General features: G+C 46.5%; 10 protein-coding genes across 10 annotated transcripts, besides 1 other annotated feature; 6 read left to right on the top strand and 4 right to left on the bottom strand.

Annotated features, from left to right (window-relative positions):
* Positions 1 to 388: 388 nt before the first annotated feature.
* On the top strand, positions 389 to 2,014 carry TSTA_095390 (nuclear segregation protein (Bfr1), putative; the record flags this gene model as incomplete). The annotated part of the gene is made up of 3 exons (XM_002479208.1): positions 389 to 514; positions 575 to 1,747; positions 1,814 to 2,014. The coding sequence occupies 3 exons, from the start codon at positions 389 to 391 to the stop codon at positions 2,012 to 2,014; spliced, it is 1,500 nt and encodes a 499-aa protein (XP_002479253.1).
* A 2,654-nt stretch (positions 2,015 to 4,668) lies between these two features.
* On the top strand, positions 4,669 to 5,979 carry TSTA_095380 (uncharacterized protein; the record flags this gene model as incomplete). Its single annotated transcript, XM_002479207.1, has 2 exons — positions 4,669 to 5,829; positions 5,905 to 5,979. 2 exons carry the CDS (start codon positions 4,669 to 4,671, stop codon positions 5,977 to 5,979), a joined length of 1,236 nt encoding a protein of 411 aa, XP_002479252.1.
* Positions 5,980 to 7,406: 1,427 nt separating this feature from the next.
* On the top strand, positions 7,407 to 10,898 carry TSTA_095370 (beta-galactosidase, putative; the record flags this gene model as incomplete). Its single annotated transcript, XM_002479206.1, has 9 exons — positions 7,407 to 7,550; positions 7,611 to 7,687; positions 7,755 to 8,057; positions 8,112 to 8,375; positions 8,427 to 8,442; positions 8,500 to 8,595; positions 8,651 to 8,785; positions 8,844 to 9,519; positions 9,574 to 10,898. The coding sequence occupies 9 exons, from the start codon at positions 7,407 to 7,409 to the stop codon at positions 10,896 to 10,898; spliced, it is 3,036 nt and encodes a 1,011-aa protein (XP_002479251.1).
* An 843-nt stretch (positions 10,899 to 11,741) lies between these two features.
* TSTA_095360 (uncharacterized protein) lies at positions 11,742 to 12,270 on the top strand (the record flags this gene model as incomplete). The annotated part of the gene is made up of 2 exons (XM_002479205.1): positions 11,742 to 12,078; positions 12,203 to 12,270. The coding sequence occupies 2 exons, from the start codon at positions 11,742 to 11,744 to the stop codon at positions 12,268 to 12,270; spliced, it is 405 nt and encodes a 134-aa protein (XP_002479250.1).
* Positions 12,271 to 12,427: 157 nt separating this feature from the next.
* On the bottom strand, positions 12,428 to 13,450 carry TSTA_095350 (uncharacterized protein; the record flags this gene model as incomplete). Its single annotated transcript, XM_002479204.1, has 2 exons — positions 12,428 to 12,467; positions 12,780 to 13,450. The coding sequence occupies 2 exons, from the start codon at positions 13,448 to 13,450 to the stop codon at positions 12,428 to 12,430; spliced, it is 711 nt and encodes a 236-aa protein (XP_002479249.1).
* A 1,425-nt stretch (positions 13,451 to 14,875) lies between these two features.
* TSTA_095340 (uncharacterized protein) lies at positions 14,876 to 16,490 on the bottom strand (the record flags this gene model as incomplete). Its single annotated transcript, XM_002479203.1, has 2 exons — positions 14,876 to 16,379; positions 16,435 to 16,490. The coding sequence occupies 2 exons, from the start codon at positions 16,488 to 16,490 to the stop codon at positions 14,876 to 14,878; spliced, it is 1,560 nt and encodes a 519-aa protein (XP_002479248.1).
* Positions 16,491 to 17,227: 737 nt separating this feature from the next.
* TSTA_095330 (uncharacterized protein) lies at positions 17,228 to 18,271 on the bottom strand (the record flags this gene model as incomplete). Its single annotated transcript, XM_002479202.1, has 2 exons — positions 17,228 to 18,083; positions 18,171 to 18,271. 2 exons carry the CDS (start codon positions 18,269 to 18,271, stop codon positions 17,228 to 17,230), a joined length of 957 nt encoding a protein of 318 aa, XP_002479247.1.
* Positions 18,272 to 18,901: 630 nt separating this feature from the next.
* On the bottom strand, positions 18,902 to 21,357 carry TSTA_095320 (uncharacterized protein; the record flags this gene model as incomplete). Its single annotated transcript, XM_002479201.1, has 6 exons — positions 18,902 to 19,339; positions 19,397 to 20,073; positions 20,129 to 20,485; positions 20,539 to 20,929; positions 20,984 to 21,077; positions 21,134 to 21,357. 6 exons carry the CDS (start codon positions 21,355 to 21,357, stop codon positions 18,902 to 18,904), a joined length of 2,181 nt encoding a protein of 726 aa, XP_002479246.1.
* Positions 20,825 to 20,880: a sequence feature (GA-rich).
* Positions 21,358 to 22,625: 1,268 nt separating the features above from the next.
* Positions 22,626 to 23,624, top strand: TSTA_095310 (uncharacterized protein; the record flags this gene model as incomplete). The annotated part of the gene is made up of 2 exons (XM_002479200.1): positions 22,626 to 23,268; positions 23,503 to 23,624. The coding sequence occupies 2 exons, from the start codon at positions 22,626 to 22,628 to the stop codon at positions 23,622 to 23,624; spliced, it is 765 nt and encodes a 254-aa protein (XP_002479245.1).
* A 428-nt stretch (positions 23,625 to 24,052) lies between these two features.
* Positions 24,053 to 26,090, top strand: TSTA_095300 (DEAD box RNA helicase HelA, putative; the record flags this gene model as incomplete). The annotated part of the gene is made up of 2 exons (XM_002479199.1): positions 24,053 to 24,420; positions 24,494 to 26,090. The coding sequence occupies 2 exons, from the start codon at positions 24,053 to 24,055 to the stop codon at positions 26,088 to 26,090; spliced, it is 1,965 nt and encodes a 654-aa protein (XP_002479244.1).
* Between the last annotated feature and the right edge of the window lie 437 nt (positions 26,091 to 26,527).

The following is a 26,527-nucleotide window of genomic DNA, read 5'->3' as shown; positions in this document are numbered from 1 at the left end:
AGCTAAGCGGGCGCTAAGCCTACTAAGCGCAGGCGGTGTCGGAAGAGGCTAGAACCGAAGCGAATGGAACGGAGAAAAATAATTACAGCCAAAAGCCTCATGTTGACAGTTGTTGTCTGAATTCTGTCCTTTGCGAGATCATTGGCAATTGTCCCTTTGAGACATCTTCCTCTCATTTCTGGTTGCTTGATCTTTCTCGGTTGGTAAGTCCTTGTCATCAGTTCAATGGATTCCCTGCTCCTTGTGATTCATTCAATTTCTGTAGAGTTGATCGCCTGCACACGACACTGTTGTTGTCACTCACTCTCACATGTTCCCACGATTGTGCTCTTAAATACCTCCATGCTAATGCTATCTGAATTTTTGAATAGGTCGACGGTACGGTAAAATGGCTTCCACTGCCACAGATGCTGCTGTCGGGCAGAAGACTCGGCCCACAAAACCCGACGAGGCTGCTTACAAGGCCAAGTTGGCTGCTGCCGAAAAGGAACACACCGCCGCGCAAGAGAAATTGGTGCGCCCATTTCTGGAAATCTATGCGCTATGAATTGTCTACTAATGCCTCAATCGACAGAACCAAATCAAGGCCAAGATCGAAAGTGCAAAGCCCAACAACCAAGACTCACCTGCTGCCAAGAGACAAAAGGAGCTTCGTGCTGAGCTCTCTGCCATCCGCCAAAAACAACAAGGTTTTAAATCTGCTCGTTCCAGCACTCAGGAGAAGCTCAATGCCCTCGATGCCACCCTCAAGGCCCGTGTTGCAGAGCAGAACAACTCCCGCGGCAAGATCGCTTTCAAGAACGTCGAGGAAATTGATAAGGAGATTGTTCGCTTGGAGAAACAGGTCGATTCCGGTAACATGCGCTTAGTCGATGAGAAGAAGGCTCTTTCCGATATTTCCAGCTTGCGCAAGCAGCGAAAGAATTTTGCCGGATTGGACGATGGCCAAAAGAATATTGATGCTCTAAAGAAGCAAATCGCCGAATTGAAGAAGACCCTTGACAACCCTGAGGCCCGTGCTTTGAGCGACAAATACAATGAGATCCAGCAAGAGCTCGACTCTATCAAAGCTGAACAGGATTCCGCTTTTAAGAACCTCAACTCTCTACGAGACGAGCGTACCAAGTTGCAGCAAGAACAGCAGGCTAAGTTCACCGCCATTCGTGAGCTTAAGGATACCTACTACAAGGAGCGCAAAGCCTGGAAAGAGCACGAGGATGAGGTCTGGCGTGCTCGCCGAGAGCGCCAAAAAGCCGAGCGTGAAGCTTTCGAACGTGAGAAGAAGAAGAAGATTGCTGACAAGAAGTTGGAGGAGGCTTCCCGACCCGCCTACACCGACGAGATCTTGACTGCTCAGGGTCTTATCCGTCACTTTGATCCTAACTACGATTTCGCTGCTCTTGGCCTCGACGACACCAAGAAGACTGCAGGCGGTGCTTTCCGTGCCGAGGTTGGACGTACTGTCGATGAGTCAGGTATCAAGGGTATGAAGGTTGTCAAGAAGGACGAAGAAGATTACTTCGTTGGTACCGGCGGCAAGAAGGGAAAGAAGGGCAAGAAGGGCGGCAATGCCTCACCTGCCCCTGCTGCTGACAGCAAGTTTAACCTCAGCTTTGGTGTCATTGAGGATTTCGCCAAGGTCAAGGTCGACCAGCCTATGAGCCAGGCTGATGTCCCCGCTGTCGTAGAGAAGTTGGCTGCTAAGATCACTGAATGGAAGAAGAATCAGGCCGCCAAAACTGAAGAGGTATGTTTAGGGCTTTCAGCCCATCGCACGATGCATTTTCGTAGTCACCCACTGACGTTCGAATAGAATATCAAGAAGGCCAAAGAGGAGATTGAGCGTCTCGAAGAAGAATCCCAGCGTGCTACCGACCACGCTAAGAAGGTGGCTCAGACAAACGCTGGCGTGAACGGCCACGTTTCCGCTGAGGCAGAAGCGAAGCAAGAGAAAGATGGTGCTGACGATGCCGCCGATGAGCTCAAGAAAGCTGCCCTTGAGGACGCAGAGTAAGAGATTTAATTTCTTACCAGACCGACCTAACCAGCTCAATAAATCAAAACCCCCATATGACCTCTGGTAACATACTCTTCTACGACGACGTATTTGCATGTTTGTTATCACAGAAAGCGCGTTTTCCTGCATATTGCTGATTCGGAAGAGTTTTCATTACCCGAGTACCTTGAGCGAACTCTGATAAGACATTTTTCATATCTTCATCTCATTTTTGTCTTTGATCTCTTCTTCCACATCTTTTCCCATCTCAACTCCTCACACGTCTCCTTTACTCTTGTTTTTACTCGCCCACCTCTTTTTTTGCTTAACTTGTGATCTATTTGACTTTGATGTGAGAGGTTGCCTCTACATCTGAAAAGTATTCCAACTAGTTCTTATGGTTGGCTTTCTTTTCTTGTCCATTTTTTCCATTACTATCTTCTTACAGCCCACCCCTTTTGTTCAGGCTTTTTTGGAGCTGATAGCGGGCATGAAAATGGGAAAACAGTAACCTGGGTGCCTTGTTTATTCTTCTTATTTTCTTCTATGTAATTTTGGTTCTTCTCTGCTATTGTTTCATGGGTTAGCCATATGATTAGCTACCCGACATGAAAATCTGAAAAAGGTGAACGAACACAAACCGTCTTATGGCATTTTGATACGACTCGTAGTACGATTGTCTTGATTCTGGTGCAGATAATGTTTGTATTAGAAAGTGCATGGTGAAAATCTGAACTACTTCCAACATAGGGTTATTCAGTCACGGGACCAGGCAGCCAATATATCTATCCAAAGACGTGTAAACATACACAAAGTCACGTTTAATGAAACAAATAAGATCGACCAATCAACTGGTTGATCGGTATCATCGACCTATTTATTTACGGAGTGCATGTATAGTCTGTACTCGTGTGTGGTCTGCTCCGAACTTAATGTTGGATCGCCGAAAAGAGTAAAACGTTGGATTTGGCAGCTTTAAGCATAAAAACGAGGCTTCCCATTCTGGTCGCAATATTAAATGTCGTTTTGAATTTGCATTTTTCTAATCAGGTTTGCTACATAACATACTGCAGCAGCATACATTTAAAAAAGTACGTTCATACCAACAGCAAGGATCAACCTGGGCGTCTTGCATGGTTGGCGACTGCTTCCGCCAACTTGGCGGAAGCAGTCCCATTTCGCTCGCATTTCCTCTCTACTCTTTACTTCGCTTCCAAGAATATGTACTGAGTGGCTGTTTTCCGGTGCAACAGACACGTCATGTAGTTTTGTTGGACAGAGTACTCTGTCGTTTCTACTCGGAGTTTTTTTCTTGTTTTTTGTCTTGTGATTTATACGGGGTTTACCCTGTGTTGACTTAGCTTTCCGAGGTGTGGTATATCACTCATTTTATACACAGGGGGTGAACATTGGTAGTTCCTACTACGTAGAATAGAATGGTCCTCATAACAGAGGAATGAACTATATTCCAGATCCATATGATACTACGGAGTATTAATCCAGAGATACGATCTCGTCTACCAGACGATCCCGCTGTTGAACCAATCGTGACATTTCGCTCCGGACAGTCTTCCATTTCAAGGCAAAGATAATCCATTGATCTTCATGAATCAATACCAGTTCGAAATTGCCAAGAAGAAGTATACAAGCAAACCTACTTGCACGTAGCACTCAAATATATAGTTTTAGCGCCGCCTCGGTGGCCCCTAAAACCACCGCATCCACTAATTCTCCCCACCGACAACCTAGATCTTACCGCCCTAGGCTTAGTTGCCCCTCTATTCCTTCCCGCGAGCCGTGCGGATCATCCAGTTCGTTGCTCAAACACTCAAAGGCTGGCTGAAGTTCTGGGATTTCAGTGTCTTCATCAAAGAGATCGTCATATTAACTACTCGATCTTCTTTGATTTTAGCTTGAAGATTCAGTGAAGAGCGTCCAATTATTCAGCATAACCTCTTCTATCATTTGATTCAGTTCTATGGAGAAAAAATACTCCGAATAGAGACCTAGGAGATTAAGCCCTTTGAGAGGATCTGGAGTCTTCTAGCATTGGGTTTTTAAGTGGTGCAAAATCTTAAGACACCTCAACAAAGCCAACTTGAGCTAGACGGGGGCTTTGACCCGTGTGTCCCATGCCAGTGGAGTCTAGACTGATCGCCGAGAACTCCGTCAAAGTTCGATGTTACAATACCATGCAAGCAATGCTGATGGAGCTGCTTGGAGCAAGCAGGTGCAGTTTGCGACTAAAGTGCCGGGATGAGCAAAGATTTTTTGATTAGCTCGGCACGAGCTTCAAATCCTGATGCATACTACACACAAGAAAGTCATAGGATAGCACACGCTAGAAAGGAGACGGTGCCCTCGCTTGCATCATGCAGCACACAAGGTGCCAGCTGATTAGTTAATGATATTGACAGCTTCTTTTCTTTTTCCTCGGGACCAATGCTCACTCGCGTGTCGCAAACACGTTTCCCTTCCTACACATTTTCTTCTCTTCCTAAGTTCGCGGCTCTTCGGATCCTTTGACCGTAGATTTGCATCCTTCCCTCGCGACCCTGTGCCTCCTCCTGTGAGTCGGTAGTGCTCCGGTTGCGTGCATGGAGCCCGACAGACAGCCTTCTTCCCGCATACCCTTTTACAGACAGCTGTCTTCCTTTACATCGCTACGCGCCATGAGTCGGTTATTCTCCTTCGACCGAGAAGAAAAGGGCTTCCCTCCAGAGGCGCAGAACTCTATACATCCACCACCTACGCAGCCGTACACCGGTGTTGGCATAACTCAATTTGAACCACCACAACAGCCTCCACCATCGCTACCGCTAGACGAGAGAGAACGAATAAGTCAAATATACAATCTTCATCATACGCATAACCTAATTCCCCCAGATAACAAACTCCTCGTCTTTCGATCTCTGACCGGCATTGACTCCGTTCCTGTACTTTCCAGCCATGGATTCTTCTCTCCTAGAAATGCCCCGAACGTGGGCATCTATACACGAGTTGTGAATGCAGAGCAGGCCGCGGCATTCCGCTACCGCGTATTCAACATCTTGATTAACACAAGCTTGGGCATTCAGATCGTGGTTGCTGCTGCACTGACGGCCATCGGTGCCGCAAACGGTCCACATGGTGCTGTAACAGCATTTGGAGCTATCAACACCATCATGGCAGGTATCTTGACCTACCTACGAGGCTCCGGACTTCCGCACAAAGAGAGGAATATAGAAAAGGCCTGGGGTCAGATACGCGAGTACATTGAACAGCGAGAACGAGAATTTTGTCTAGAAAATTGCATGTTGAATGTTGAGGATGAAATTCATAACATTGAGAGGATGTATGAAGAAGTCCGAACTCAGATGGAGGCTGGAGCTTCGGACAGTGGAGGGAAAAGGGGTGGTTTGGAAAATCTTTCAAGTCTTCGGCCAAGGGGAAGTTTGCTTGCTGATGCCAAGGGTGCAGCTCAGACGGGCTTTGATGCTGTGCGAGGTGCAATTTCTGGACACCGCGATCAAACGGAACATCACATGCGTGATGAACTGCGAAATCTGGGACAGCGTTTTCAAGGGACCCGTGACGAGACGGAACATCATTTTCGAGATCAGCTTCAAAACTTGGGGCAACGTCTGTCAGGTGCACGGGACCAGGTCCGAGACACTAGCGCTCACCTCAGAGGTACTGCGGATGATATTCGACATACCGGGGAAGATTTGCGCGAGACTGGCGAGCAAGTACGACAAGCAGGAGAGAATCTTCGAGATGCGGATGTGCACTTGTCTGTCCATACACCTTCTGTATCATTGTCGAGACATGGGCATGGCGACGCACACGACAATGTACGAGAGAAGGATTTTGAGTGACCGAATCCCGCTGGCTTGGGAAGCAATAGCGCATTTCTTCGGCTTTCCTAGACAATCACGGCAACCCTGGAGCTCACCTTCGAGACCGTTCGCGATACTCTGCAAATCTACCATCAGTCGGACTAGTTTGCGCTCCGCTCATCTTACTCCTTTGCACGTATCTCGCATCAACCAGCATTATATTCGCCAATACTTTGAATACTTTCAGCATCTCTTGATTTCACAAAAAAGATTGCATACCATGGCTATTACCATTTACACCTATAATTACCGGTTAACTGTGGGGAGCATCGGAGTATAGAAACCTAATTCCATAATAATAATCAACATACACGTTTCTGATTATGATTCACTATTACCTTGTGTTCTCTACGAGTATATATTGCTTCAAACCTTTATTTTTCTATGCTATATAGTTAGGGAGATGAGTTAGCTACTTGCCAATCAACCTAGTGAATATCGCTCTTCCAAGGTTTACAAAGGTTTTTAAGTAATATAGGAGCTAAGACTCAAGACTCAAAATCTTTGTCTTAGAATTTTGTAATAATACCAACACCCTACCTACATCCCTAGGTAGGTAGGCCCTTAGCTGAAGCCTTCTCGACAGTCACATTAATTAGGATATCGGACGGAGCACTTACCTATCACTAAGTAGTATCACGTAGTATACCAATTTACAATATCTCCTATATTATTAAGGCCTCAAGATGTCTTTCGCCATTTATGTCGAATTCAAAGATTTGCGTAGCAAAAGATCCTTGTAAGAACTTTCCCAAATAGGAAGGTAACCTGAAATTACCCGATTGGGCTGATGCGGGGAAATCCAGCGTTTCTCTCACCTCATGCCTCTCCAGCTTTCTAGGCGTACAAGCTGGCGTAATTTGCTGAGAACCTGAGAATAAACGGAAAAATTACAATATTCTGTATATTGCCCATTAGATTCATCTCCGAATCACCTGAACTTTGCGCGATTCCTACATACCTGGAAGCAACTGCTCCTTCGTTCATCATCAACTAGACCACCTCGGCAGGATAGGCCTTATTTCCGTATTCTATATCTTTACATCAGAAGTAACGCCGGATATATACCTATTTAAGTGATATCTACCAGCTATTATTACTTGCATCATCAGTTCTCGGGTCAAATGACAACCGACGGAACAATTTGAGCGAGCAAGAAAAGAAGCTTGCTTAAAACGGTATAATGAGCAGACACATTGGAATTAAACTACTACAAACTAATGCAGAATGTTTCTCCCCGCACTGGAGGATCGACAACCACGCAAGGAAGTAAAAGGAAAACAGGTATAGAAAATTAGGTCAGATCCAATCTCGCGTCGAATCATCCCTTGATGCCACCCCCTCATTCTACATAGTAAGTTAAGGTCAAGTTAAGATCGACAATTTTCCGAATATTTCTTCTCTCGGGTAAATTGTGCTTGATGTAACCGTTGAGAAACTCATGCAGTGCTATTTAATAGCATTGACGTACCCCAGTAACAAGATGCTTTCCAGTTCAGCAAGCAGTTAACAAATCGTCAAGAGCGTCAATGATGAAGTTTCTTCTTGGAACTACAGTTGCGGCTCTGGCCTGCCTCTCGGGGCAAGCCTTGGGAAGAGCTGTTTCACATAGGAGTAAACCTTTGACTGTGCTCGGGCACCCTGATATCGAACGAAGAGCTTTATTACAGGACATTGTAAGCATCCAGACGCATTAACGTAGGTAGACCAAAGATTTCGTGGTACTGACTGAGTAGGTAACATGGGATAATCAATCGCTCTACATCCATGGAGAAAAACTGATGATATTCTCTGGCGAAGTTCATCCTTTCCGGTACGTCCTTCAATTTTAGCAAACCACCCTTTACGCAATTCCACGCTCATGACTATCTCAAATCAAGTCTTCCAGTCGCTTCCCTGTACATCGACATCTTCCACAAGATCAAAGCTCTAGGATTCAACACCGTCTCTTTCTATGTTGACTGGGCGCTACTGGAGGGGAAACCTGGTACTTATCGCGCAGAGGGCATCTTTGATTTGCAACCCTTCTTCGATGCTGCAAAACAAGCTGGAATTTACCTACTTGCTCGTCCGGGCCCCTATATCAATGCTGAAGTGTCCGGCGGAGGTTTCCCAGGGTGGCTTCAGAGAGTAAATGGTACGCTACGAACGCGAGATCCGGCTTATTTCGATTCTACCAAGAAGTAAGTTTCCCTGTCAGTATCATATACTGTTTAGCAAGTGACTTAGTATATTAGCTATGCAAATCACATTGCTGGAACAATCGCCAAAAACCAAATCACCAAGGGCGGCCCTATCATTCTCTATCAACCGGAAAATGAGTACTCCGGCTGGGCTACCGGATATTCAGATGATCCGCAATATATGCAAGACATTGAAGACACAGCTAGAAATGCTGGAGTTATCGTGCCGTTTATCAGTAATGATGCAGGCGCCTATGGACACAATGCACCCGGATCCGGCGTTGGGGCTGTCGATATTTATGGCCATGATTCGTATCCGTAAGTTGGTGCTCACTCCCCTACTAGGTACTCATGCTGATATTATCAAAGGCTGGGATTTGACTGCGTATGTTTCACGAGACAATTATTGACCCCAGTGTATTCTTTCGCTGACGCAAGATAGGCCAACCCTTCGACATGGCCGGCAGGTGATCTACCAACGTATTTCCGCCAAACCCATGTACAACAAAGCCCATCTACTCCGTTTTCACTTGTTGAGGTACAAATTTCATTGTCACTAGTTGGAAAAAGAAGGACCACTTACAGTCGAGTAGTTCCAAGGCGGTTCTTTCGATCCATGGCAAGGCCCCGGGTTCGCTAAATGCACGGCTTTACTCGGTCCTGAGTTTGAAAGAGTCTTCTATAAGAATAACATAGCTGCCGGTGCTGTATTCTTGAATTTGTATATGGTAAGAACTTCCTCAGCAACATACTAGTCCATGTCCATATCTGACCTTTTTTATAAAGACATTCGGTGGCACAAATTGGGGCAACCTGGGCTATCCTGATGGATACACATCCTACGACTACGGTTCTGCAATCTCGGAATCCCGAAACATCACTCGTGAGAAATACAGTCAGTTGAAACTGATTGGAAACTTCCTCAAAGTTTCACCTTCTTACCTTGATGCTGTACCTGGCAGTGCTTCGAATTCCACGTACAGTAGTACGTCAGCACTGACGGTTACGCCCTTGATCGGTCGAAGTACCAAATCGTCATTTTTTGTCGTTCGACACTCGGACTATTCCAGTCTAGCTTCGACCAGCTATACTCTGAAGGTACCAACTAGTGCCGGCGTTCTGACTTTGCCTCAACTCAGTGGATCCTTGTCTCTCAATGGCCGTGATTCCAAGATTCATGTGACCGATTACAATGTTGCGGGTACAAATATCTTGTATTCAACTGCTGAGGTGTTCACGTGGAAGAATTTCTCCGATTACAAGGCGCTTGTTCTGTATGGTGGACCAGGGGAACATCATGAGCTGGCCATTTCCTCCTCGTCCAATGCACAGATCTCGGTTGTTGATGGTTCCAAGTCCGGAGTAACGACCAAGATACAGAATGGACAAGCAATCATTGCATGGGATGTATCTTCTTCCCGCAGGGTTGTAAAGGTGGATGACCTACTCGTATTCTTGCTCGGTAAGCTTTCAATATGGTAATAGCATCTCCAAATCAACAACTGACATAATATAGACCGCAACTCGGCGTACAGTTACTGGGTCCCTCAAGTTAGTACATCAAATAGTAGTGTCGAATTCTCCAGCCAGGAGACAGTTGCAAACTCCATCATCGTGAACGCCGGCTATCTCGTACGTTACGCGTATCTCCAAGGGAACGAATTGCACCTCTCTGCAGATTTCAACGCCACCACCAACGTTGAAGTTATTGGGGCACCCCCATCCGCAACTAGATTGTTTGTTAACGGTGTCCAATACGACCATGCAAAGACTTCCAACGGATTCTGGACTGCGTCTGTGAAATACAATGCTCCGAAAATTAGCTTGCCAGACTTCTCAAAGCTGACATGGAAATACGTCGACTCACTGCCTGAAATTCAGGCAACGTACGATGACAGTGCATGGATCAGTGCCAACCATGACTGGACCAATAACACTGCCAATCCACTCAAGACTCCCGTGTCACTTTATGCTTCCGACTACGGTTTTAACACCGGTCACCTGCTTTATCGGGGTCATTTTGTGGCTAATGGCAACGAGAAGTACTTCAATGTCCAGACTATAGGTGGCAGTGGGTTTGGAAGTAGTGTATGGCTAAATGATAAACTCTTGGGATCATGGACGGGCAGTGCAAACAATGATTCCGCGGCCTCCAGCTACACTTTGTCGGCCTTGAAAGCTGGATCCAGCTATAATCTCACAATACTTGTCGCTAATACCGGCCTGGAAGAGGACTGGACAGTTGGTACAGAGACAATGAAAACTCCAAGAGGCATTCTCAATTTTGACCTCTCCGGTCACAGTCAAAGCGATGTCACCTGGAAGTTGACCGGTAACTTAGGCGGAGAAGACTACGTTGACCTTGCTCGCGGACCTTTGAATGAAGGTGGACTCTATGCTGAGCGTCAAGGATGGCACCAACCATCTCCTCCAAGCAGTGACTGGAAAACATCGAGTCCCTTGGAGGGCATCAGTCAAGCTAGAGTAGGTTTCTACTCGACTTCTTTCACTCTTGATCTTCCCGAAGGATATGATATTCCGCTATACTTTGCCTTTGGCGATAGCAGCGGCAGTTTATACCGAGCGCAGCTTTATGTCAACGGATACCAGTATGGGACATATGTCCCGCAGCTTGGTCCTCAGACGGAATTCCCTGTTCCACAAGGTATTTTGAATTACCAAGGCGAGAATTGGGTGGCTATCACCCTATGGGCACAGGAGAGCAGTGGTGCAAAAGTGGACAGCTTTGAACTGATCAACACCACGCCAGTGTTGACGGCCTTGACAGGAATTGAATCCTCGCCGCAGCCTGCATATAGTCAGAGAAAGGGGGCTTACTAAATGCATAGGTGAACATTATGTATATAGCTGACTCACTTAGCAATACACCAGAGAATATTCCGTAAAGGACCCAAAAAGAAGTAGAAGAAGCTACCTGTCCACGGGGAACTGTGCAACCAAAATAGGAAAAAGCAACGGTGAGAGCCTCCTTCCTAATCCGGCCATCGGACGCCGTGACCTCATTGGTAGATGCGAAGGCGATACAATGAGTGTGGCGGTGCTGGCCGAAGAAGCCGATAATGTGCTCTGATTGGCTTGCACAGCCCATCTCTCTTCAACCTCAGACGAAGTGGCGTATCATCGGCTTAACTCCGTAAACGCCTGCATCTGTCAACTGCCATCTATCTTTCAACTCCTCAAATCATTAATAATTATCGGTCGAGTCAATAGGGTCTCATCGTCCTTCTATATACCTAAATAGAAGGGCCTCGGTAGACGCACCACCCTGTGTACGATCCCAAAAGTCCGAGGCTGGAACCCATTCGTTGCTTCCAGGAATTGGCTGCTTTGCAGCTGCCTGGTTTTAGATCGGTAGGTGCGATGAATCCCGCTTGAAAATAGTTATGAATTGGTTATCTTATTGAAATATCTACTAATTCTCAACTAACAGTGATTGAACATACAAGGAAAGAACAAATCCATTGACTATTCCGTACTCGTCATTACCGGCGACACCCGGAGGCGTGACTGCTTAAATCGCATTCCTCCTTTCGAAATCATCAAACGGTCTTCATCACAGATTCCACCATGCCGAACAAACCTGTATGTTGTCTACCTCAGCCTTCAATTCCGCTTCGGCGTCGAGTACGCAGAATGTAACCATACTGACCAACTTCCTTCAGGATGATCAACCACCAGCCTATCCGGCTCCAGTTCATCAAGACGCCGGTCCTTATAATCCCTCAAGTCACACTCCGTCTCCAGCACCATATTATCAAAGTCCACCCCCCAACGGCTACTCCAGCCCTCCACCGAACGGATATTTCTCACCAGGCCAGCCACAATACGGGCCAGGTCCTCAGGGTGGCTACTACCAGCCAGGCTATCAGCAAGGTTATCCCCCACAAGGGTATCAACAAGGCTATCCGCCACAGGGATATCAGCAAGGGTATCCTCCACAGGGTTACTATGCACAAGATCCCAATCGGGGATACAGTTCGTCAGACGGAATTTGCGCAGGGTTAGCTGCTGCATTCGCAATCTGCTGCTGCGCTGATCTATGCTTCTGGCTCATCTAAGCCAGATGTCAGTTGTGATATCGTTCATTTTTATATTTTGATATGATCTACTTGGTTGCATGCGAGGTTTTGCTAAGGTTTTGATATCCTTTGGGAACGGTTCAGGCGAATCGGCGCTCTTTTTCTCGGCTTGAATTATTATTTTGAATCAGACACTGGACTTTTGATGGTGTCTTCTACACTTATGCTTTGCTTTTATGGGCAGTCTTGAATATTGGCTTCGCAATTAACGTTGTGCTTTTTGTACATACATTCCTTGAAGGGTATGAACTAACTCTGCATATCTAATTGTTAAATCCGTTGAATTCGTTTCCATGCAACTATTTGTGAACTATATACAACATAAATAACGTTAAATGAAGATGTCTCCTCGAAATAGATAAGTGGACTAGGTAGAAAAGAAGAATGGAAAAGCAGGAAGGCAACAAAACACAAGAGGGAATAATAACATGTCAAAAAAAAAGGAAAAAACAGTCCATTTGGCCCGTAGTATCATCTGTCAGTAAACCGTAGCTTTCTAATCCCGATGGTCCGAGAACATTATCGTATCATGCAGTTATCCGATCCCACCAACTCAATCCCAAAATAACGCCAAAAGAATATTAAGAGAACCTCTTAAAATCATCGATGAGGGCGCCTATACGGCTCATCACCACCCCCGTATGCCAATGGATCAACCCTCCTATAACTTCCACCAGTTCCCCTTCGGCGTGGCGGACGAGGACTTGTTGCGACACTACTCTCCTCTTCCTCAACCTCCACGACGTCATCCGAGTAATGTGTACCTGTAGTCCCATCTTCCTCGATAACAATAACCTCGTCATCTACATCCACGTCAGATCTTCTGCTCGAATGCGGTCGTTCCCGAACTTCGACTATTTCGTCCACAACACGACGGCCCCCGGGCCGACTTGATCTCGGCCTCGGCACTGCACTGCGCCTTGAACCCGTGCGCACCACACCAACTTCACTGACTTCTTCCTCGACTACTATGCTTTCATTGGTGTTGCCCCAGCCGAGTGTTTGGTACAGTACGATAACGAGAATGACGACGCCGCCGACAACGCCAAGGACGACACCGATGACGGTTCCAGGTGTAGGCGAAGTGTTGAGAAATGCATATGTTGCGGGTATAGAGAGGATTTGATTTTGTCTTTTGTGTATCGTTTGTTCGAGAGAGGACGGTGACGTTGTGGATTCTGGTAATGGATCAAATCGTGCAACGAGTGTTGATGAGGATAGCGTGATGAAAGCAGAGGAGATATCGCGGACGAAACAAAATATGGTATCTGTTAAAAATGATATTGGTGCCATTTTCTTGCGGTTATATATTGTGTGAAAGGCGATATGTTGCTATGCGGCCAAGACGGTGGATTGGTGACTTTGTGCACGGCTTTTCTGTTAGGGACAGCGCATATTGCGACTGCTGATTGAGTGGTCAGGGCGGTCTTTGCAGCTTCATGCAGTGTATTGAAATCTATCGCTACCGAATTATTCGGATGCAAATTTGTAACAGAGATTCGCTGCTGACATGTAAAATGGTGTTTGACTGGCTGTTGTGTAAACAAACGTCGTCGTGGAGCGGACAAGTGGGGCAAAGCTAAGCCTAGTTCAATCTAACAGATTAACCCTAAAACAACCCACCTTGACCCTGTTCGTACACCACCACATTAGCCAAAGGGTATAGCGCACCCTCTCTGCTTTGAGACTTCACATGGGCTTAGTCCTGCATAGCAGTTGGACTTGTAGCTGGAGCGGCATTTATCCTCGCCATACGGCCATCGTACTATGCTAAGCTGAAAGCGAACAAACAACGTGGTCCTTTTACTTCCACCAGCAAATATTGTTGCTTTACTTGGTGACCAATTCAACGAGGGATTCTACATATTTGAATACTCTCTATTATTCAATAAATAAGCTTACAGATTTGTAGCGGCTGATAAAGGATATGGAAAAAGGGAGACACAGTAGTGTAAGCGCATAAGCACATCCGCTTCTAACTTAGCATGTGTTTCTATCTGCTACAGAAGCTTGAAAAACCAGAGTACATCTTGATTTGATCTTGCGAACGCTTCCCTCAAAGCTGCTTCCTTCAACTGCTGAGATTTCATTTCTTTATACTCTTAGCGAAGTCACCCGGGCTGTTTCGTTCCGGTTGAGGATAGTACGAGTTCTACTTCTAGGTGGCGAGTCATCGCGAACAAAGAGCGAGTTTGAACGGGAATGGTGAGTGATTTCGCATCCAATGATGTAATGGGCCGAGCCCAAATCTGGATAGGGGTCGGACAGTGAATGAGGAACCGGCAGTAATATTGTTCTATCACAGTCCAATGTGCGCTTGTGGGCCAGCGGTGTGGCAATCGATGTGGTCTAGGGGTGAGATCTACGAAGGCACGAGCTGCGCTAGTTGATCAAGTCAAGCGAGTGCGAAGAAATTGTGGAATGCGTCCAACACAGCGCATCATTGGCAAACGACATGAGATGGGTCCAGATGGAGTAGAATAGCGAGTAGAAATTCCTGTAAGCGGGTCTCGCTTGGGGAGTGGATGAATTGTTCCAAGCCTACTTATTGAGACGTCGGTCCAATTCCGTGACCCATTGACATCCAAGGCTCTTCAAGCACAGGAGGAAAGCCGCTTACTAATTCCATCAAGAATTACGGCCCGGGTCATAAGCGAGACGACTGGATTGAAAGGGGTAATGCTTCTACGCTCGAAGTATGATTCTGGTATTATCAGTTCACCATCCTCCTGCTATGATTAGATTACAACCCGTGCCCAATGCTCGACTTGTAGCACAATATACACACTCTTCAGCTACCTGGATATATGTTCCAGTAACGTGACTGTCTGCCCAGGAGAGAATCATGGGCAAATCTCCAGCCGTCCAGTGAAAGACCGTCCCATCATACCCTATAAACAGCTTCTCACCCGCTCTATATTTGTGAACGCTCATCAGCGGACATCCATTGAGTTTGGAACCCTGTATGATCTTTCCAGGCTCCGGTTTATTGCATCCACATCTCACGCCAAACACCCCCTGTCCACCAAAAGGCGATGGTCGAAAGTCGCCAAACTGCGAAACTTTCCCAACTAGTCGGCCTCCTGGGGTCCTTTTGATACTGACAGTGATCGTCTCTAGCTCGGCAGAAAAATACAGGTTGTTTCCGTGCACATCTCGTGCCAAGACATTCCGTCCCAGATTGCTCATCTTTCGCAGCAGTGGCGCAGGAACGAAGGCTTTACCTACATCTTTTGCCAGTCCCACAGTGAGGTCTTTGGCCATTGAGCGGACATGCGGGTGATTCTTCGGTCGATGACGAAGTACTTCAGCCCAACCAGATATCATGTAAATAGGCTCGCCTTGCTTTGGCCCTACTCCGCTATCGATCTTGAACTTGATGTTTGGCATATCCGTAGCCCCGATAATTCGGGGTTTACCGGATTCCACAGCTCCGATTTGCGTCAAAGAGCCAGTGAATCCTTCTGCTATTTTAGCAAAGTTGTCGATTGGGTTTTCCAGACTTCCAAGTAGCTTCCCATCCAAGCTGCTTGCTAGCGCATACCCTGTGAAAACGGTATAGTGTACTCCGAACACGGCAGCAATATATCGTCTCGCTACCCTTTCGTAGTGACATGCATGTGCCATTAGCTCAATCAAATCTGCAAGACTTACTTCCTCAAGGCCACAGAACTGCGCTAGTCCGAGGGTGCGTGCGAGCAGAAGATCGGGATGTGCCGGCGATCGCACCGATTTGCGAACCATACCCAGAGCAAATCGACCTAGATCTTTCTTCGCAATTGTCGGCATGAATTGAAATGGATTAACGCGCTGCAATATCCATTTGCGGTACTGTGGCGGCCAGGTTGCCCCTAGGCGCTTGCGGATCTCAGAACCTTTTGAGGGAGAATTGAGATTCACCACGACCGGTTCCTGCAGTCCGAATGACTTGAGTCGTTCGGCTGAGTGTCCAAAGCGCTCTCGCGCATTGCTGATGTCAGTATATACGCTCATAAACAAACTCTCCACCCCGGCCGGAGTCATCATCCATCCCATGCGAGCCGTTCTGGCCTCCTGCTGTGAGGCAGGTATCAGTGGTGCAAGATACTGGAGCTTGGTCAGCCGGACAAAAAGCGTCTGGATCTCTTCAAGGAACTGCTGACACGCTCGACGGTCGAGGTAAAATATGGCAATCGTTATTCCTCCCTTAATAAGTAGTTTGACCGCGGCCGAGAGGGGATCTCTGTTTTTGTATTAACGGTTGGCATGTTAATACTAATGGGTTCTGAATGACTTACCCTGAAGAAATGACTTCTCCAACCAACTCACTTGCCAAATCACCTATATCCGCCATGTTGAACTGATGATTACAAAATTTTACCTTGAAAGGTAGCTAATGGTTGGGGAGGGATAGAGAGTGGTTTGACTACACCTAGCCATATATGATCTTCAGTTATTAAATACTCCTATTCTTTATTTTGAGCCTCAGCCTCACTGTGTGTATACACTTGGACAAAGAGAGTATAGTGAAAGGCTCAGGCCCCGTGAATACGAGGCTTCCATCATTTAGCTTTTAGGTAGCGAGCAACAAAGTTTAGTAGAGTTTCACGAGGTCAAAGCTCTGATGCACCACTGTTTACCTAGGTAGGCAGTACCAGGCACAAGATCACTGGTATTTCCACTTGCTCAAAGCCTCGTAGGGCAACCAAGGGCATTGTCTGCCACAGACAATTCTCTGCTAGAAAGAACCCCAAGCTTTGGTATCTGCCAAGCTCAACGAATGTTTGCGATATGAAATGTGTCGAGGAGCGAGTAGCCTTTCCTTTTCCCCGTTTTCACGGATTCATCCATGTTCGCTTCGGACATTGATACCATGCCAGAAAGTCCTGGAGGTTCCAGTACCGCACCATATTCAATCGTTCCGGTGGTATGAATAGTGCAGATGTTCGCACTCCGAGCGTCGGCTGTTTGCCAGCTATTCCGACTCTACACGGAAAATTCGCAAACTGTAAATGGTGTCTGCTGCGCGAATATGAACTTTCCAATTCAGGGACAACGCTGAATCATAAATAGATATGAGGAAATCTGAACTCAAACAGCCTGAATCCCCAAATCTGTTTCATTATTTCGTCCTCCCGGCGACGAATCCCCTTTCTTCAAAAACGAAAGCATGGCGCAATTATTCGGTCCCATCATCAAATCTTGCTCGTCTGTTCCTGATCCCGACTTGGGTTGAGTAACAAGATGTCTAAATTCATTCAGAATGACGAATTCTAGCTGCAGCTTGATCGCATAGACAAAGGAGTGAATAAAGGACTTGAGGATATAATAACCCGCAAAATCCAATATGATGAGCAGTGCAGAGCAACAAATAGCTATAATCTGTACAGTGATAAGCAATGCGATCGTTCTGCGAATACGGCTATTGAAAGAATCCTGCGCCATTTTGAAAGTCCCGTAAATGTATAGTCCGCTGAGGATGAGTTCCTGAACAGAGAACATGACGATCTGAATGCGTTCGACGATGTTCATGTATGGAACATACTTTACAAAATTAGCCGGACTTGAGATACCAACCATGAAAACCACAAATGTCGGTATATGGAACAATATCGCATCCGTGGTGATCATGCCCAGTGCAATTCTCGAAATGTGACGGTTGCGCATGACAAAGCTCAAAAGAGTCAATCGCGAGTATAGGACGAGCGAAAATCCGGTTACCATTCCGGCCCATCCAAATTCAGTTATGAGAGAGCTGGCAATCCAGTTGCAGGAAGGAACGCAGTACGACAGTAGAAAGCCAATTGCGTGTAAGGAGATGCTCCATGTTGTGACAAGCACGGCCCAAAAATATAAACCGGACCAGCGCCGAAAGACATAGAGGACCGAAACGGTGAGTTCGAGGGTCATCCATAGAGGAAGTGCGGTGAAGACTGCAACTAGGGACCTTTCTTACGTCAGACGGACGATATCAATTCTATTTGAGGTAGAGACGTCGAGGTAATGGTATATACAAGAATAGGGTAAAGCATACCAGATAGTCTGATTCCAAGGTAAAGGGACCGAAGATGCCAGATTCAAACCCCAGTCGAAGTCGCCAATTGCGACATATGGAACAGTAATATTTGTCGCCATGATCTCTTTGGCTACAGTCCCTCGTCAAGTCAGTCGCCGAAGAAGCACGAAGGTAAATTAAGAAGCGTAACAGAAAAATAGCGCTTCTCGAATTCTCGCTACATTTCATGTAGGCAGATGGCACGAGAATCTATGAAGCGTATAATTCCTCATCAACGGCGATTTTTAAAAGGAAGAAAAAACCAATTATTAACGTTACGATCCTTAGTAAATAACAGCATGGCCCCACGGTGCTGATAGCCACTAGGTATTCGATGCAATGCTGCACGACAATCTTGGCTCCGCGCGTAGTTCGTATATCGGAGTATGTGCTCCAAGAGATTGATTCTTCTTTTGCTTTTTCTGGCAATTTTCAGCTTCTGCAGCCCCCATCCCCAACGACGCAGCCAATCAATGAACGGTCGAAATAAGGTTGGCGACTCCACTGCGGAACGGCCCCCAATCTTTTCATTGAAGAAATATTGAACCAATCATACGGGATTCTCGTCAATCGAAGAGTTAAAGTGATGACGGTCTATTATCGAAGTCGTAAACATTCTAGTCTATTGGTGGTTTTCATGACAGCATCTAAATCCCTAACCTAACCCATTCAAAGAAACACATCCCGCCCCAAACTCGGTAATTCGTAAGTTATCGAACAGCCTTGATAGTCTGACCACCATCCCAAGTAACACGCTTCCGAATCACCATCTTGAATACCTTGTGTTTAACATCCATTAATTCCTGATGGCCATCCAGAAGATGTGCGGACGGCGCAAACACCAGTGCTTCACCAGTACGGAGACTTGAAATCTCATACATCCCATCCAAGGTAGTACTATCCCCATTACCATCCTGGTTTGAGTTGTCCTTCTTATACTCAATAGGAAGATGCTTCCTTATGGTTTGGTACCACTCCGGACTAGAGAAGCGGTGGACAATAGTGATGGAGCACAAATCAATAAGACGGGGTGATATGGTTGGCTCTTGTGTTGAAATGATGATTCGAGTCCCCAGGTGTCGCTGTTGACGGATGATGTTCAGAAAGGTCTCTGTTAGTGCGCTTGCAGCTTCAGTGTTGGTCATGTACTGTAACAGCATTAGTTAGTAAATGGCTCGAAATCGTGGAAATAAACAAGCACATACCTTGTGTGCCTCATCAGCTACAATCATTTTTCCACGAGACGGATGGGCATGCAAGAACAGATCAATGGCAATTCTAAAGAGAATACAGGCAGTATCTTGGTCCATGAATGGACAGGAAAGATCCAGAATCGTGACTCCGCCATCGACGAAATAGTCCCCGTTGGTCTTGTCTGCTCCTTTGAGGTCTAGGAAGGAATCTAGCAGGTCTAGGCGTTGCTCCAAGAATGGTGTCTGGCTTCTGTCCAATCGTAGATCCTTCAATCGTTGACGGAACTCGAAGTATTTGAACTGTCCTTTGTTGGTGAGCGCCATCTCACGTAGAATCCTGGTTAATTGAGCCATGTACAAAGGCTTGGAATCCTTCTTGCCCATCGACATAAGCGACAGCATCGTTGCAATATTTAAGTGACGAGGCTGAAGGCGAAACGGGTGGACGCTGATGCTGGGGATTTGCGAGTACATCTTTTCGAGATTGTGAAAATTGGAAGGTGATGTGAGGACCCTCACTGGAATAGTCTTGTGGAATTTATTGCTGTATTCTGGCATTGTAGAAGCAAGAAACGCTGCCTCGCTTGGTTGATTGCTCACATTGGAGCTGTACTCGTTGTAGTGAAGAACAAGGGTTGAAAGTGGCTTTTTTAGTACCCCGAGAGCAGGGAAAGGAAGCGAGCAGTTCTCTGGCGTTCCTCATTAGTTAAACGTAATTAGCATAGAATTTTGACATGAGTTTACCTATTATGCAAGAAGTGGTGTGTGACTTCCCACTGCCCTGCAGACCACAGATGAAAGCAGAGAACGGTGTGTTTGTATTGAGCATCACCCTTGGGTCAACAAGGTCTTCAGATTGTTGTGAAGCCAAGTGGCCTAGAAGGCCAAATTGGGACGGCATTTTGTTTCCCATGTCCTCGAGAGTTGGAGAAACTAATACTGAATGCTCGATACTACGAGGGCTTTCGTCCGAGGAACTTGAGCTCTCATCGACAATACTCAAGAATTGAAGTTGACGCTCCAGGTCCGGTGTCTTCGACAAACAGTGGAGATTGTTTTCCTCGGAGCCCAGGCGTTGGGTAGCCAAATGTTCTTTGAATTCTGCAGTTGGTTAGGTTTGATTGGGAATGACCCTACGAATGCAGCACACTTACCATTGAGAATTGCATTAGTGGATTGCACGAGATCTGCGTGTTCCTCAGCTTCTTCCACTCTGGCTTTCATTTCTACGCTGGGCTCTGATACTATATTTTTGTTCTCTTTTGACTTCTTTGCTCTCTTTGCCTTCTGTCGCTTGGATAGTGGTTCTTCATGTTGCGAAATGTGGGGCGGTTGATGTTCGAATTTTGGTTTCTTTGGCTCTAAGATCTGTTTCGGCTGGCGTTTTTTGTTTTCAGCATTATTCAAGCTCTGAACTGGCTCTTTTGCCCTTTCGAAAGGCTGCTTCTCTTTCTTCTTCTCTTTTTGTTTGTCCTTTTTCTTTTCCTTTTTCTTTTCAGTGGCCTGTGGGGCAGAGTCACTTGGGGTAGCAGAGCTGCCAGATGTCTATTTCATTTGTATCAGCATGTTTATGTGTTGGATCTTTTTGGGGTATCTTACAGCCTCTGTCTTAGGTGATTCTATCTGCATGTTTGCAGGCTCTGACGACTTATCAACTTTGCTGGCTGCTTTGTCTTCGAGGACAGTTGCGTATCTAAAGCCTAATGTCAGTGCCATTGAGAAAGCTAACAGTCAGGAAATGCGACTTACCCATGTACAATATCTCGAATCTTATCCGCCTTCTCAGGATAATCTTCGGTATATCTCAGAATAATCTCCTCCTTGTCGATGCTACCCCTCATCACCAAGTTCATTCGCATATCCTTTCGAATATCTCTTCTCAGACCGTCTGCCTGACCAGACCCTTTTCCCTCGCTTGGCTGACATGGCTGTTGTTGAGCCGGCGCACCTGTTTTTGCTTTTGATATCCCCATGATTGTGACTGATGTACGAAAAAATTGAATGTATGCTATCAAAGAGACTTGGTAGCATTCAATCCTTTAAATATCTTGCACAGATGGAATTGTGCCAAAGTCAGCCTCGGGCTCGCCATCTCCAAATTTTCGGGGCAATGAAAAAGACCCACTGTGGGCTTCACCTTCTGGGTGTGGCGCGGAAAGTGGGTTGCCTACCCTAACAAAGACTTGTGTTAACCCTTGTAACCCTAGTATGGAATAACCCTAATAACCCTTAAACAAAGAGGGATTCATATCTGGCAGCCTGCTATTTGTATTTTCATCTTGTAATTCGCAATTATCTGGTTCCATTTAGCCCCAGTAAGTGAGTTATAGTCTTGGAAAGCTTATTATATTACTCGAGCAACAGATTATGACCTCGGGGGTGGACATTAGAACTGGGAAGTCACAGGTAGTCACTATATCGGCACACTTTTCAAATAATACTACGTTTGTAGGTGTGGTATCGTCTGATCTATCATTTTATGATGGGTCTCCTCTTCCGTTGTTCGATGCATGTTGAGCCTTACTTTATTCCCTGTCCGCTAAGTAGTCTAGACTCTAAAGCTACTCACATAGCCCCTTTTACCGTTTGGGTCGTAAAATCCATGGGTTATCCCTGCTAGAGATAAAAAATTGAAATAGATAGAGAAGATGGCATGAAGCTAAGTCCGTCGAGTTGTCATCATTCAAGGTGAGGCCTCGGATGCTATGGATTATATCTTTATAAGTTGTCAAACGTGGATTTAACAACCAGAATAAGGCTACCACTCGACATTAGTATGATATTCTTTGATTGGTCGGGAATACTTGCTCAGCCTTGCTGCCTCACGAACGTATTTGACTGATAATTCAGCATCTACAATCTCCGATCTCAGAAAGTCTGGTATATATTGTCTGTTCAATTGCTGAAGGAGATCAAAGAAGATAAAAAAAATATTGTCACAAGGAGAAAACGGATCGTTTGCGATTGTCCAAGAGAACCCTTATACTCCCGGACAAAAAACATACCAGGAGACAAAGTAGGTGAGTCCCGACTCTTTTACGTGGGCTCCCCGATGTGTCGAATGAAGTCACACGAGTTGTGCCTGGGTTATACGCAGCTGAGTGGATTGACGGCCTTGTTGACAAGCTTCTCTAGAATAAAATGTTGAGTTCACCTTGAAACATCGCCAGAACTTAGCACAAAATCTTGAGTCCTACAGTATCTCTCAGCCTGACTCAACTATCCGTGGATACTTAGCACAATGTCAAACAGCGTCTTTGCTCCCCGGCACGTATACTTCCCTGAAGGTAAACACCAAACTACCGTTATTTTCCTACACGACAGGGACAGCACTGGACCCGAGCTTGCAGACTATTTTGCAAAGTCTACAACGACATCAGGAAAGAACTTGTACCAGCATTTCCCAAACACTCGTTGGGTCTTCCCATCCGCTCGAGCGAAGCATTTCTACTGGACGGAGGCGGACCGGCGGCAATTGTATCGAAACAATAAAGATAATACCACCGAATGGTTTCAGATGGCCTCTCTCGAAAACGTACAGCTGGAATCACCTCAGCAGCTTATGACGGTCCAAGAGAGTGCTTCATACATATTACGAATTATTGACGATGAACTTAAACGTGTTGATAATAATCCCCAGAAAGTCTTCATAGCGGGAATTGGGCAGGGAGCAGCTCTGGGGACTGTCGTTTTGTTATGTGTTCATCATCAGCTTGGTGGTTTTGTAGGGATAAATGGCTGGATGCCTTTTGCCGAGACTCTGACAGGCTTACTAGAGCGCAACCAAGTTGACGAGGCGGCGGGATTCTTTAAATCAACATTTATTGCCGCTGCGCAGCAAGCGTACATCCAGCAGCAGAGACAGCAGCAGGTACGGAGTATGGGTGATTCTTCTTCGGATCATCCATCCACCCCGAACTTGCAGCCGGTAAATGAGCATGCAGAACCAGGAATTGTGGCTTCCAGGATTGTTGTGCCTGAACACGTCAAAAGTATACCGATCTTCTTGAGCGGCTCGCAAGGACGCAGTCAACTGGCCGAGCCTGAGCTGGGTAGTCGGGCTGCAAGCGTTCTAGAGAGAATAGGGTTTATACACGCGTTATGGAAGTCAAAGTCAGTGCATGCTGGTCAAGAGAAAGCAAGCGGTCCTAATAACACCGCTATCCCTTCTCTCGGGACACCAGAGGCTCAGTTGGAAGAGACAGTCTGCATCTTCAAGGATGCGGGTCTTGCAAATTAGCAGAAATTTTTGAAACTGGGCTAGTATTACTGAGGATCTGAGATGTGACTGCCAGTCAATTTCGATCGCCCTCGAATCTGGCATCTCGAGTGTAAAGGATGAAGAGTCAACGAAAGGATGGAATATGGGGACTGGGGTCCGAGCTATCCACCAATCAAGAGCCACAGGCCCACTCTTTAATTCGGAGGGATAGCGCTAGGATATATCAGGCTAGCGCATAGTAGCAATCAATTTGAATTGGCCTCCGAATATTTTTTTTCTCCTGCTGTCCCTATCTTTCCGGTCGTTGCTTGCTTGCTCTTCATCACCCATCACCCATCACCCGTAACTTCTCTCTTCATTCTTCATCGTTCAATCTTCAGGAGTGTGTTTTTAGACCGAATTTTTATAAGGCTTTGATTAGCCTCTTTTATTTCCCTTCCTCCAGCATGTACAACGCCGTTCATCGCGGGCCGGCCCTGGCGAGAGCGTTTCGAACATGCGCTCCCCGGGTCTTGCAGTCTGCTAGAGTCGCATCTCCTTTGACTGCAAATCTTCAAAAAGCATTGCCCCTGACGCTATCGTCCCTTCGTCAAGTCCGATCGTTTCAGTCCGCTCTTTTGAAACAGGCCAATGCTGCTGCCGCTGAGACTCAGCCGCAAGAGTCTTTCAGTTCCATTTCCGAGTTTTCACAACTGAGTCATCATGGCCACGTGCATCCACGCATTATTCACTCTATCACTGAAAGGATGAACATCAACACCATGACCGATGTACAGAAACTGACCATCGCTCACTCCGTTACAGGCGCTGATGTGTAAGATTCCGGGTCCCATCTGACCATCGATCCTTTTCAAAGATCATGAACTGACTTTCCTCTCTTTCCATAGTTTGGCTCAAGCTAAGACCGGTACTGGCAAAACCCTTGCCTTCCTTGTTCCTGTACTTCAAAGAATCATCACCAATGATCCCAGTCTCGTTCAGAGATCCCGTGGCCGATTTGATGGACCCGATTCCCAGGATATCCGCGCCATTATAATCTCACCCACTCGTGAGCTCGCCGAGCAGATTTCCGTGGAGGCTAGGAAAGTTGCGGCTGGTACCGGTGTTGTCGTTCAGACGGCTGTGGGCGGCACAAGGAAACAAGAGGGATTGAACCGCATTAGAAGGGAGGGCTGCCATGTTCTCGTTGCTACTCCTGGTCGCCTGAAAGATATTCTGTCGGATTACAGGAGTCGTGTCGCTGCGCCCAATCTTGATATCCTTGTCCTCGACGAAGCTGATCGATTGTTGGACGACGGTTTTGGTCCAGAAATCGAGAGTATCAAAGACCTACTTCCTGACCCGAGTGTGAGGGATCGACAGACCCTCATGTTCTCTGCAACAGTGCCTCGTGAAGTCATGGGTATGGTGCGCAGGTCAATGAAACCCAAATTTCAATTCATCAAAACGGTCTCCGAAGACGAGGTACCCACGCATTTGAGAGTGCCTCAGAAAATGGTGTTCCTTCGAGGCTTTGAGAACGGATATCCCACAATTGTTGAGATCCTGAAAAGGTATATGGATCGTGCCGCCGCAGACCAGAACCTACGTCCAATGAAAGCTATCGTATATTTCAACACCACAGTTGAGGTCCAGTTAGCACATGAAGCTTTTGGCGCGTTGCTCAGTGATCCTATGCAGCGTCGGAGCGGCAACCCTCTAGGTCGCAAGATCCTCCATATTCACTCCAAACTCTCCCAAGCCCAGCGAACCCATTTCTCCGATGCGTTCCGACGTGCTGAGTCTGGAATCCTCATTTCGTCTGATGTGACTGCGCGAGGTTTAGATTTCCCGGATGTCACACATGTCATCCAAGTGGGTATTCCTAGGAACCGAGAATCCTACATTCACCGATTAGGTCGCACCGGTCGTGCCGGCAAAGAAGGTCAAGGATGGGTTCTCATCCATGATGAAGAAGAAAGATCATTTGTTGAACAGTTGGGTGACCTGCCTATTGAACAAGACAATTCAATTGAAGCCGCCAATGCCGATATGTCCAAGCCAGACTCATTGTCCGGACCTGTTGCTGAGACCATAAGCCAAGTTACAGCAGCGTTGAAGCTGGTCCCATACGAAGTCAAGGAAGACGCTTACCGTATTCAATTGTCTGCCAACAGCAGTACCTTTGGTCGCAAGAGAAATCTTGTCGCTGCTCTCAATGATCTTGCCAAGAACGGATGGGGCCTTCCTGAACCCCCGGCAGTGAGTCCATCAATGGCCTCAAAGCTTGGTTATGATAGAGTCCCTGGATTGCGGATGGAAGAACGACGATCATCTAGGGGTAGATATGATGATGCTGCCAGTTCTGGTACACCTTCAGGCGCCCAATGGCGCTTTGAACGTCCTCGACGAGACGGGTTCGCTAGCCGTCGTCAACAGGGGTTTCAACGCCCTGAACGGGATGATTGGTTCAGTATGGACCGGGCTAGAGGTCGCCGTGATTAGACAGGAACAAACATGAAAGTGCAATTTTCAGCATACCGACCTTTTTGACACTTGAGCATTGCTGAAGAGTTAGGAAAAGTACTTCTGAGATACCTCGCATACTGGCGTTTTCGATTCAATCCTCCCTCGACATATTCCCTTCTTCGTGTCATATGACCAGCGAAAAAGCAAGTATGTGTGGGACTTGTTTTACTGCATATGTTCAAGTTCTTCTCTTCTACACTGTCGTTATACGCCCTTCAAATTTTTATTACGTTATAATTCAGTACCTGTCTTCACCGAATTGAAGATATAATGGTATATGTGGTCAGCCGGAGGAACGAGAAAAAGAAAGACGAGAAGATGATTATGGCCTATCTCGTTCTAATTCTATGTACGGTATTTTGTGGGATCTTTACACTTTACTGGGTGATACATTGGGCATGGCGTCTTTTGTT

The sequence above is a fragment of the Talaromyces stipitatus genome, genomic scaffold (assembly GCF_000003125.1).
Source record: "Talaromyces stipitatus ATCC 10500 scf_1105507295527 genomic scaffold, whole genome shotgun sequence".
NCBI lineage: Eukaryota > Fungi > Ascomycota > Eurotiomycetes > Eurotiales > Trichocomaceae > Talaromyces > Talaromyces stipitatus.
Note: the sequence above shows the minus strand (reverse complement) of the source record. Positions and strands in the feature narration are given on the sequence as shown.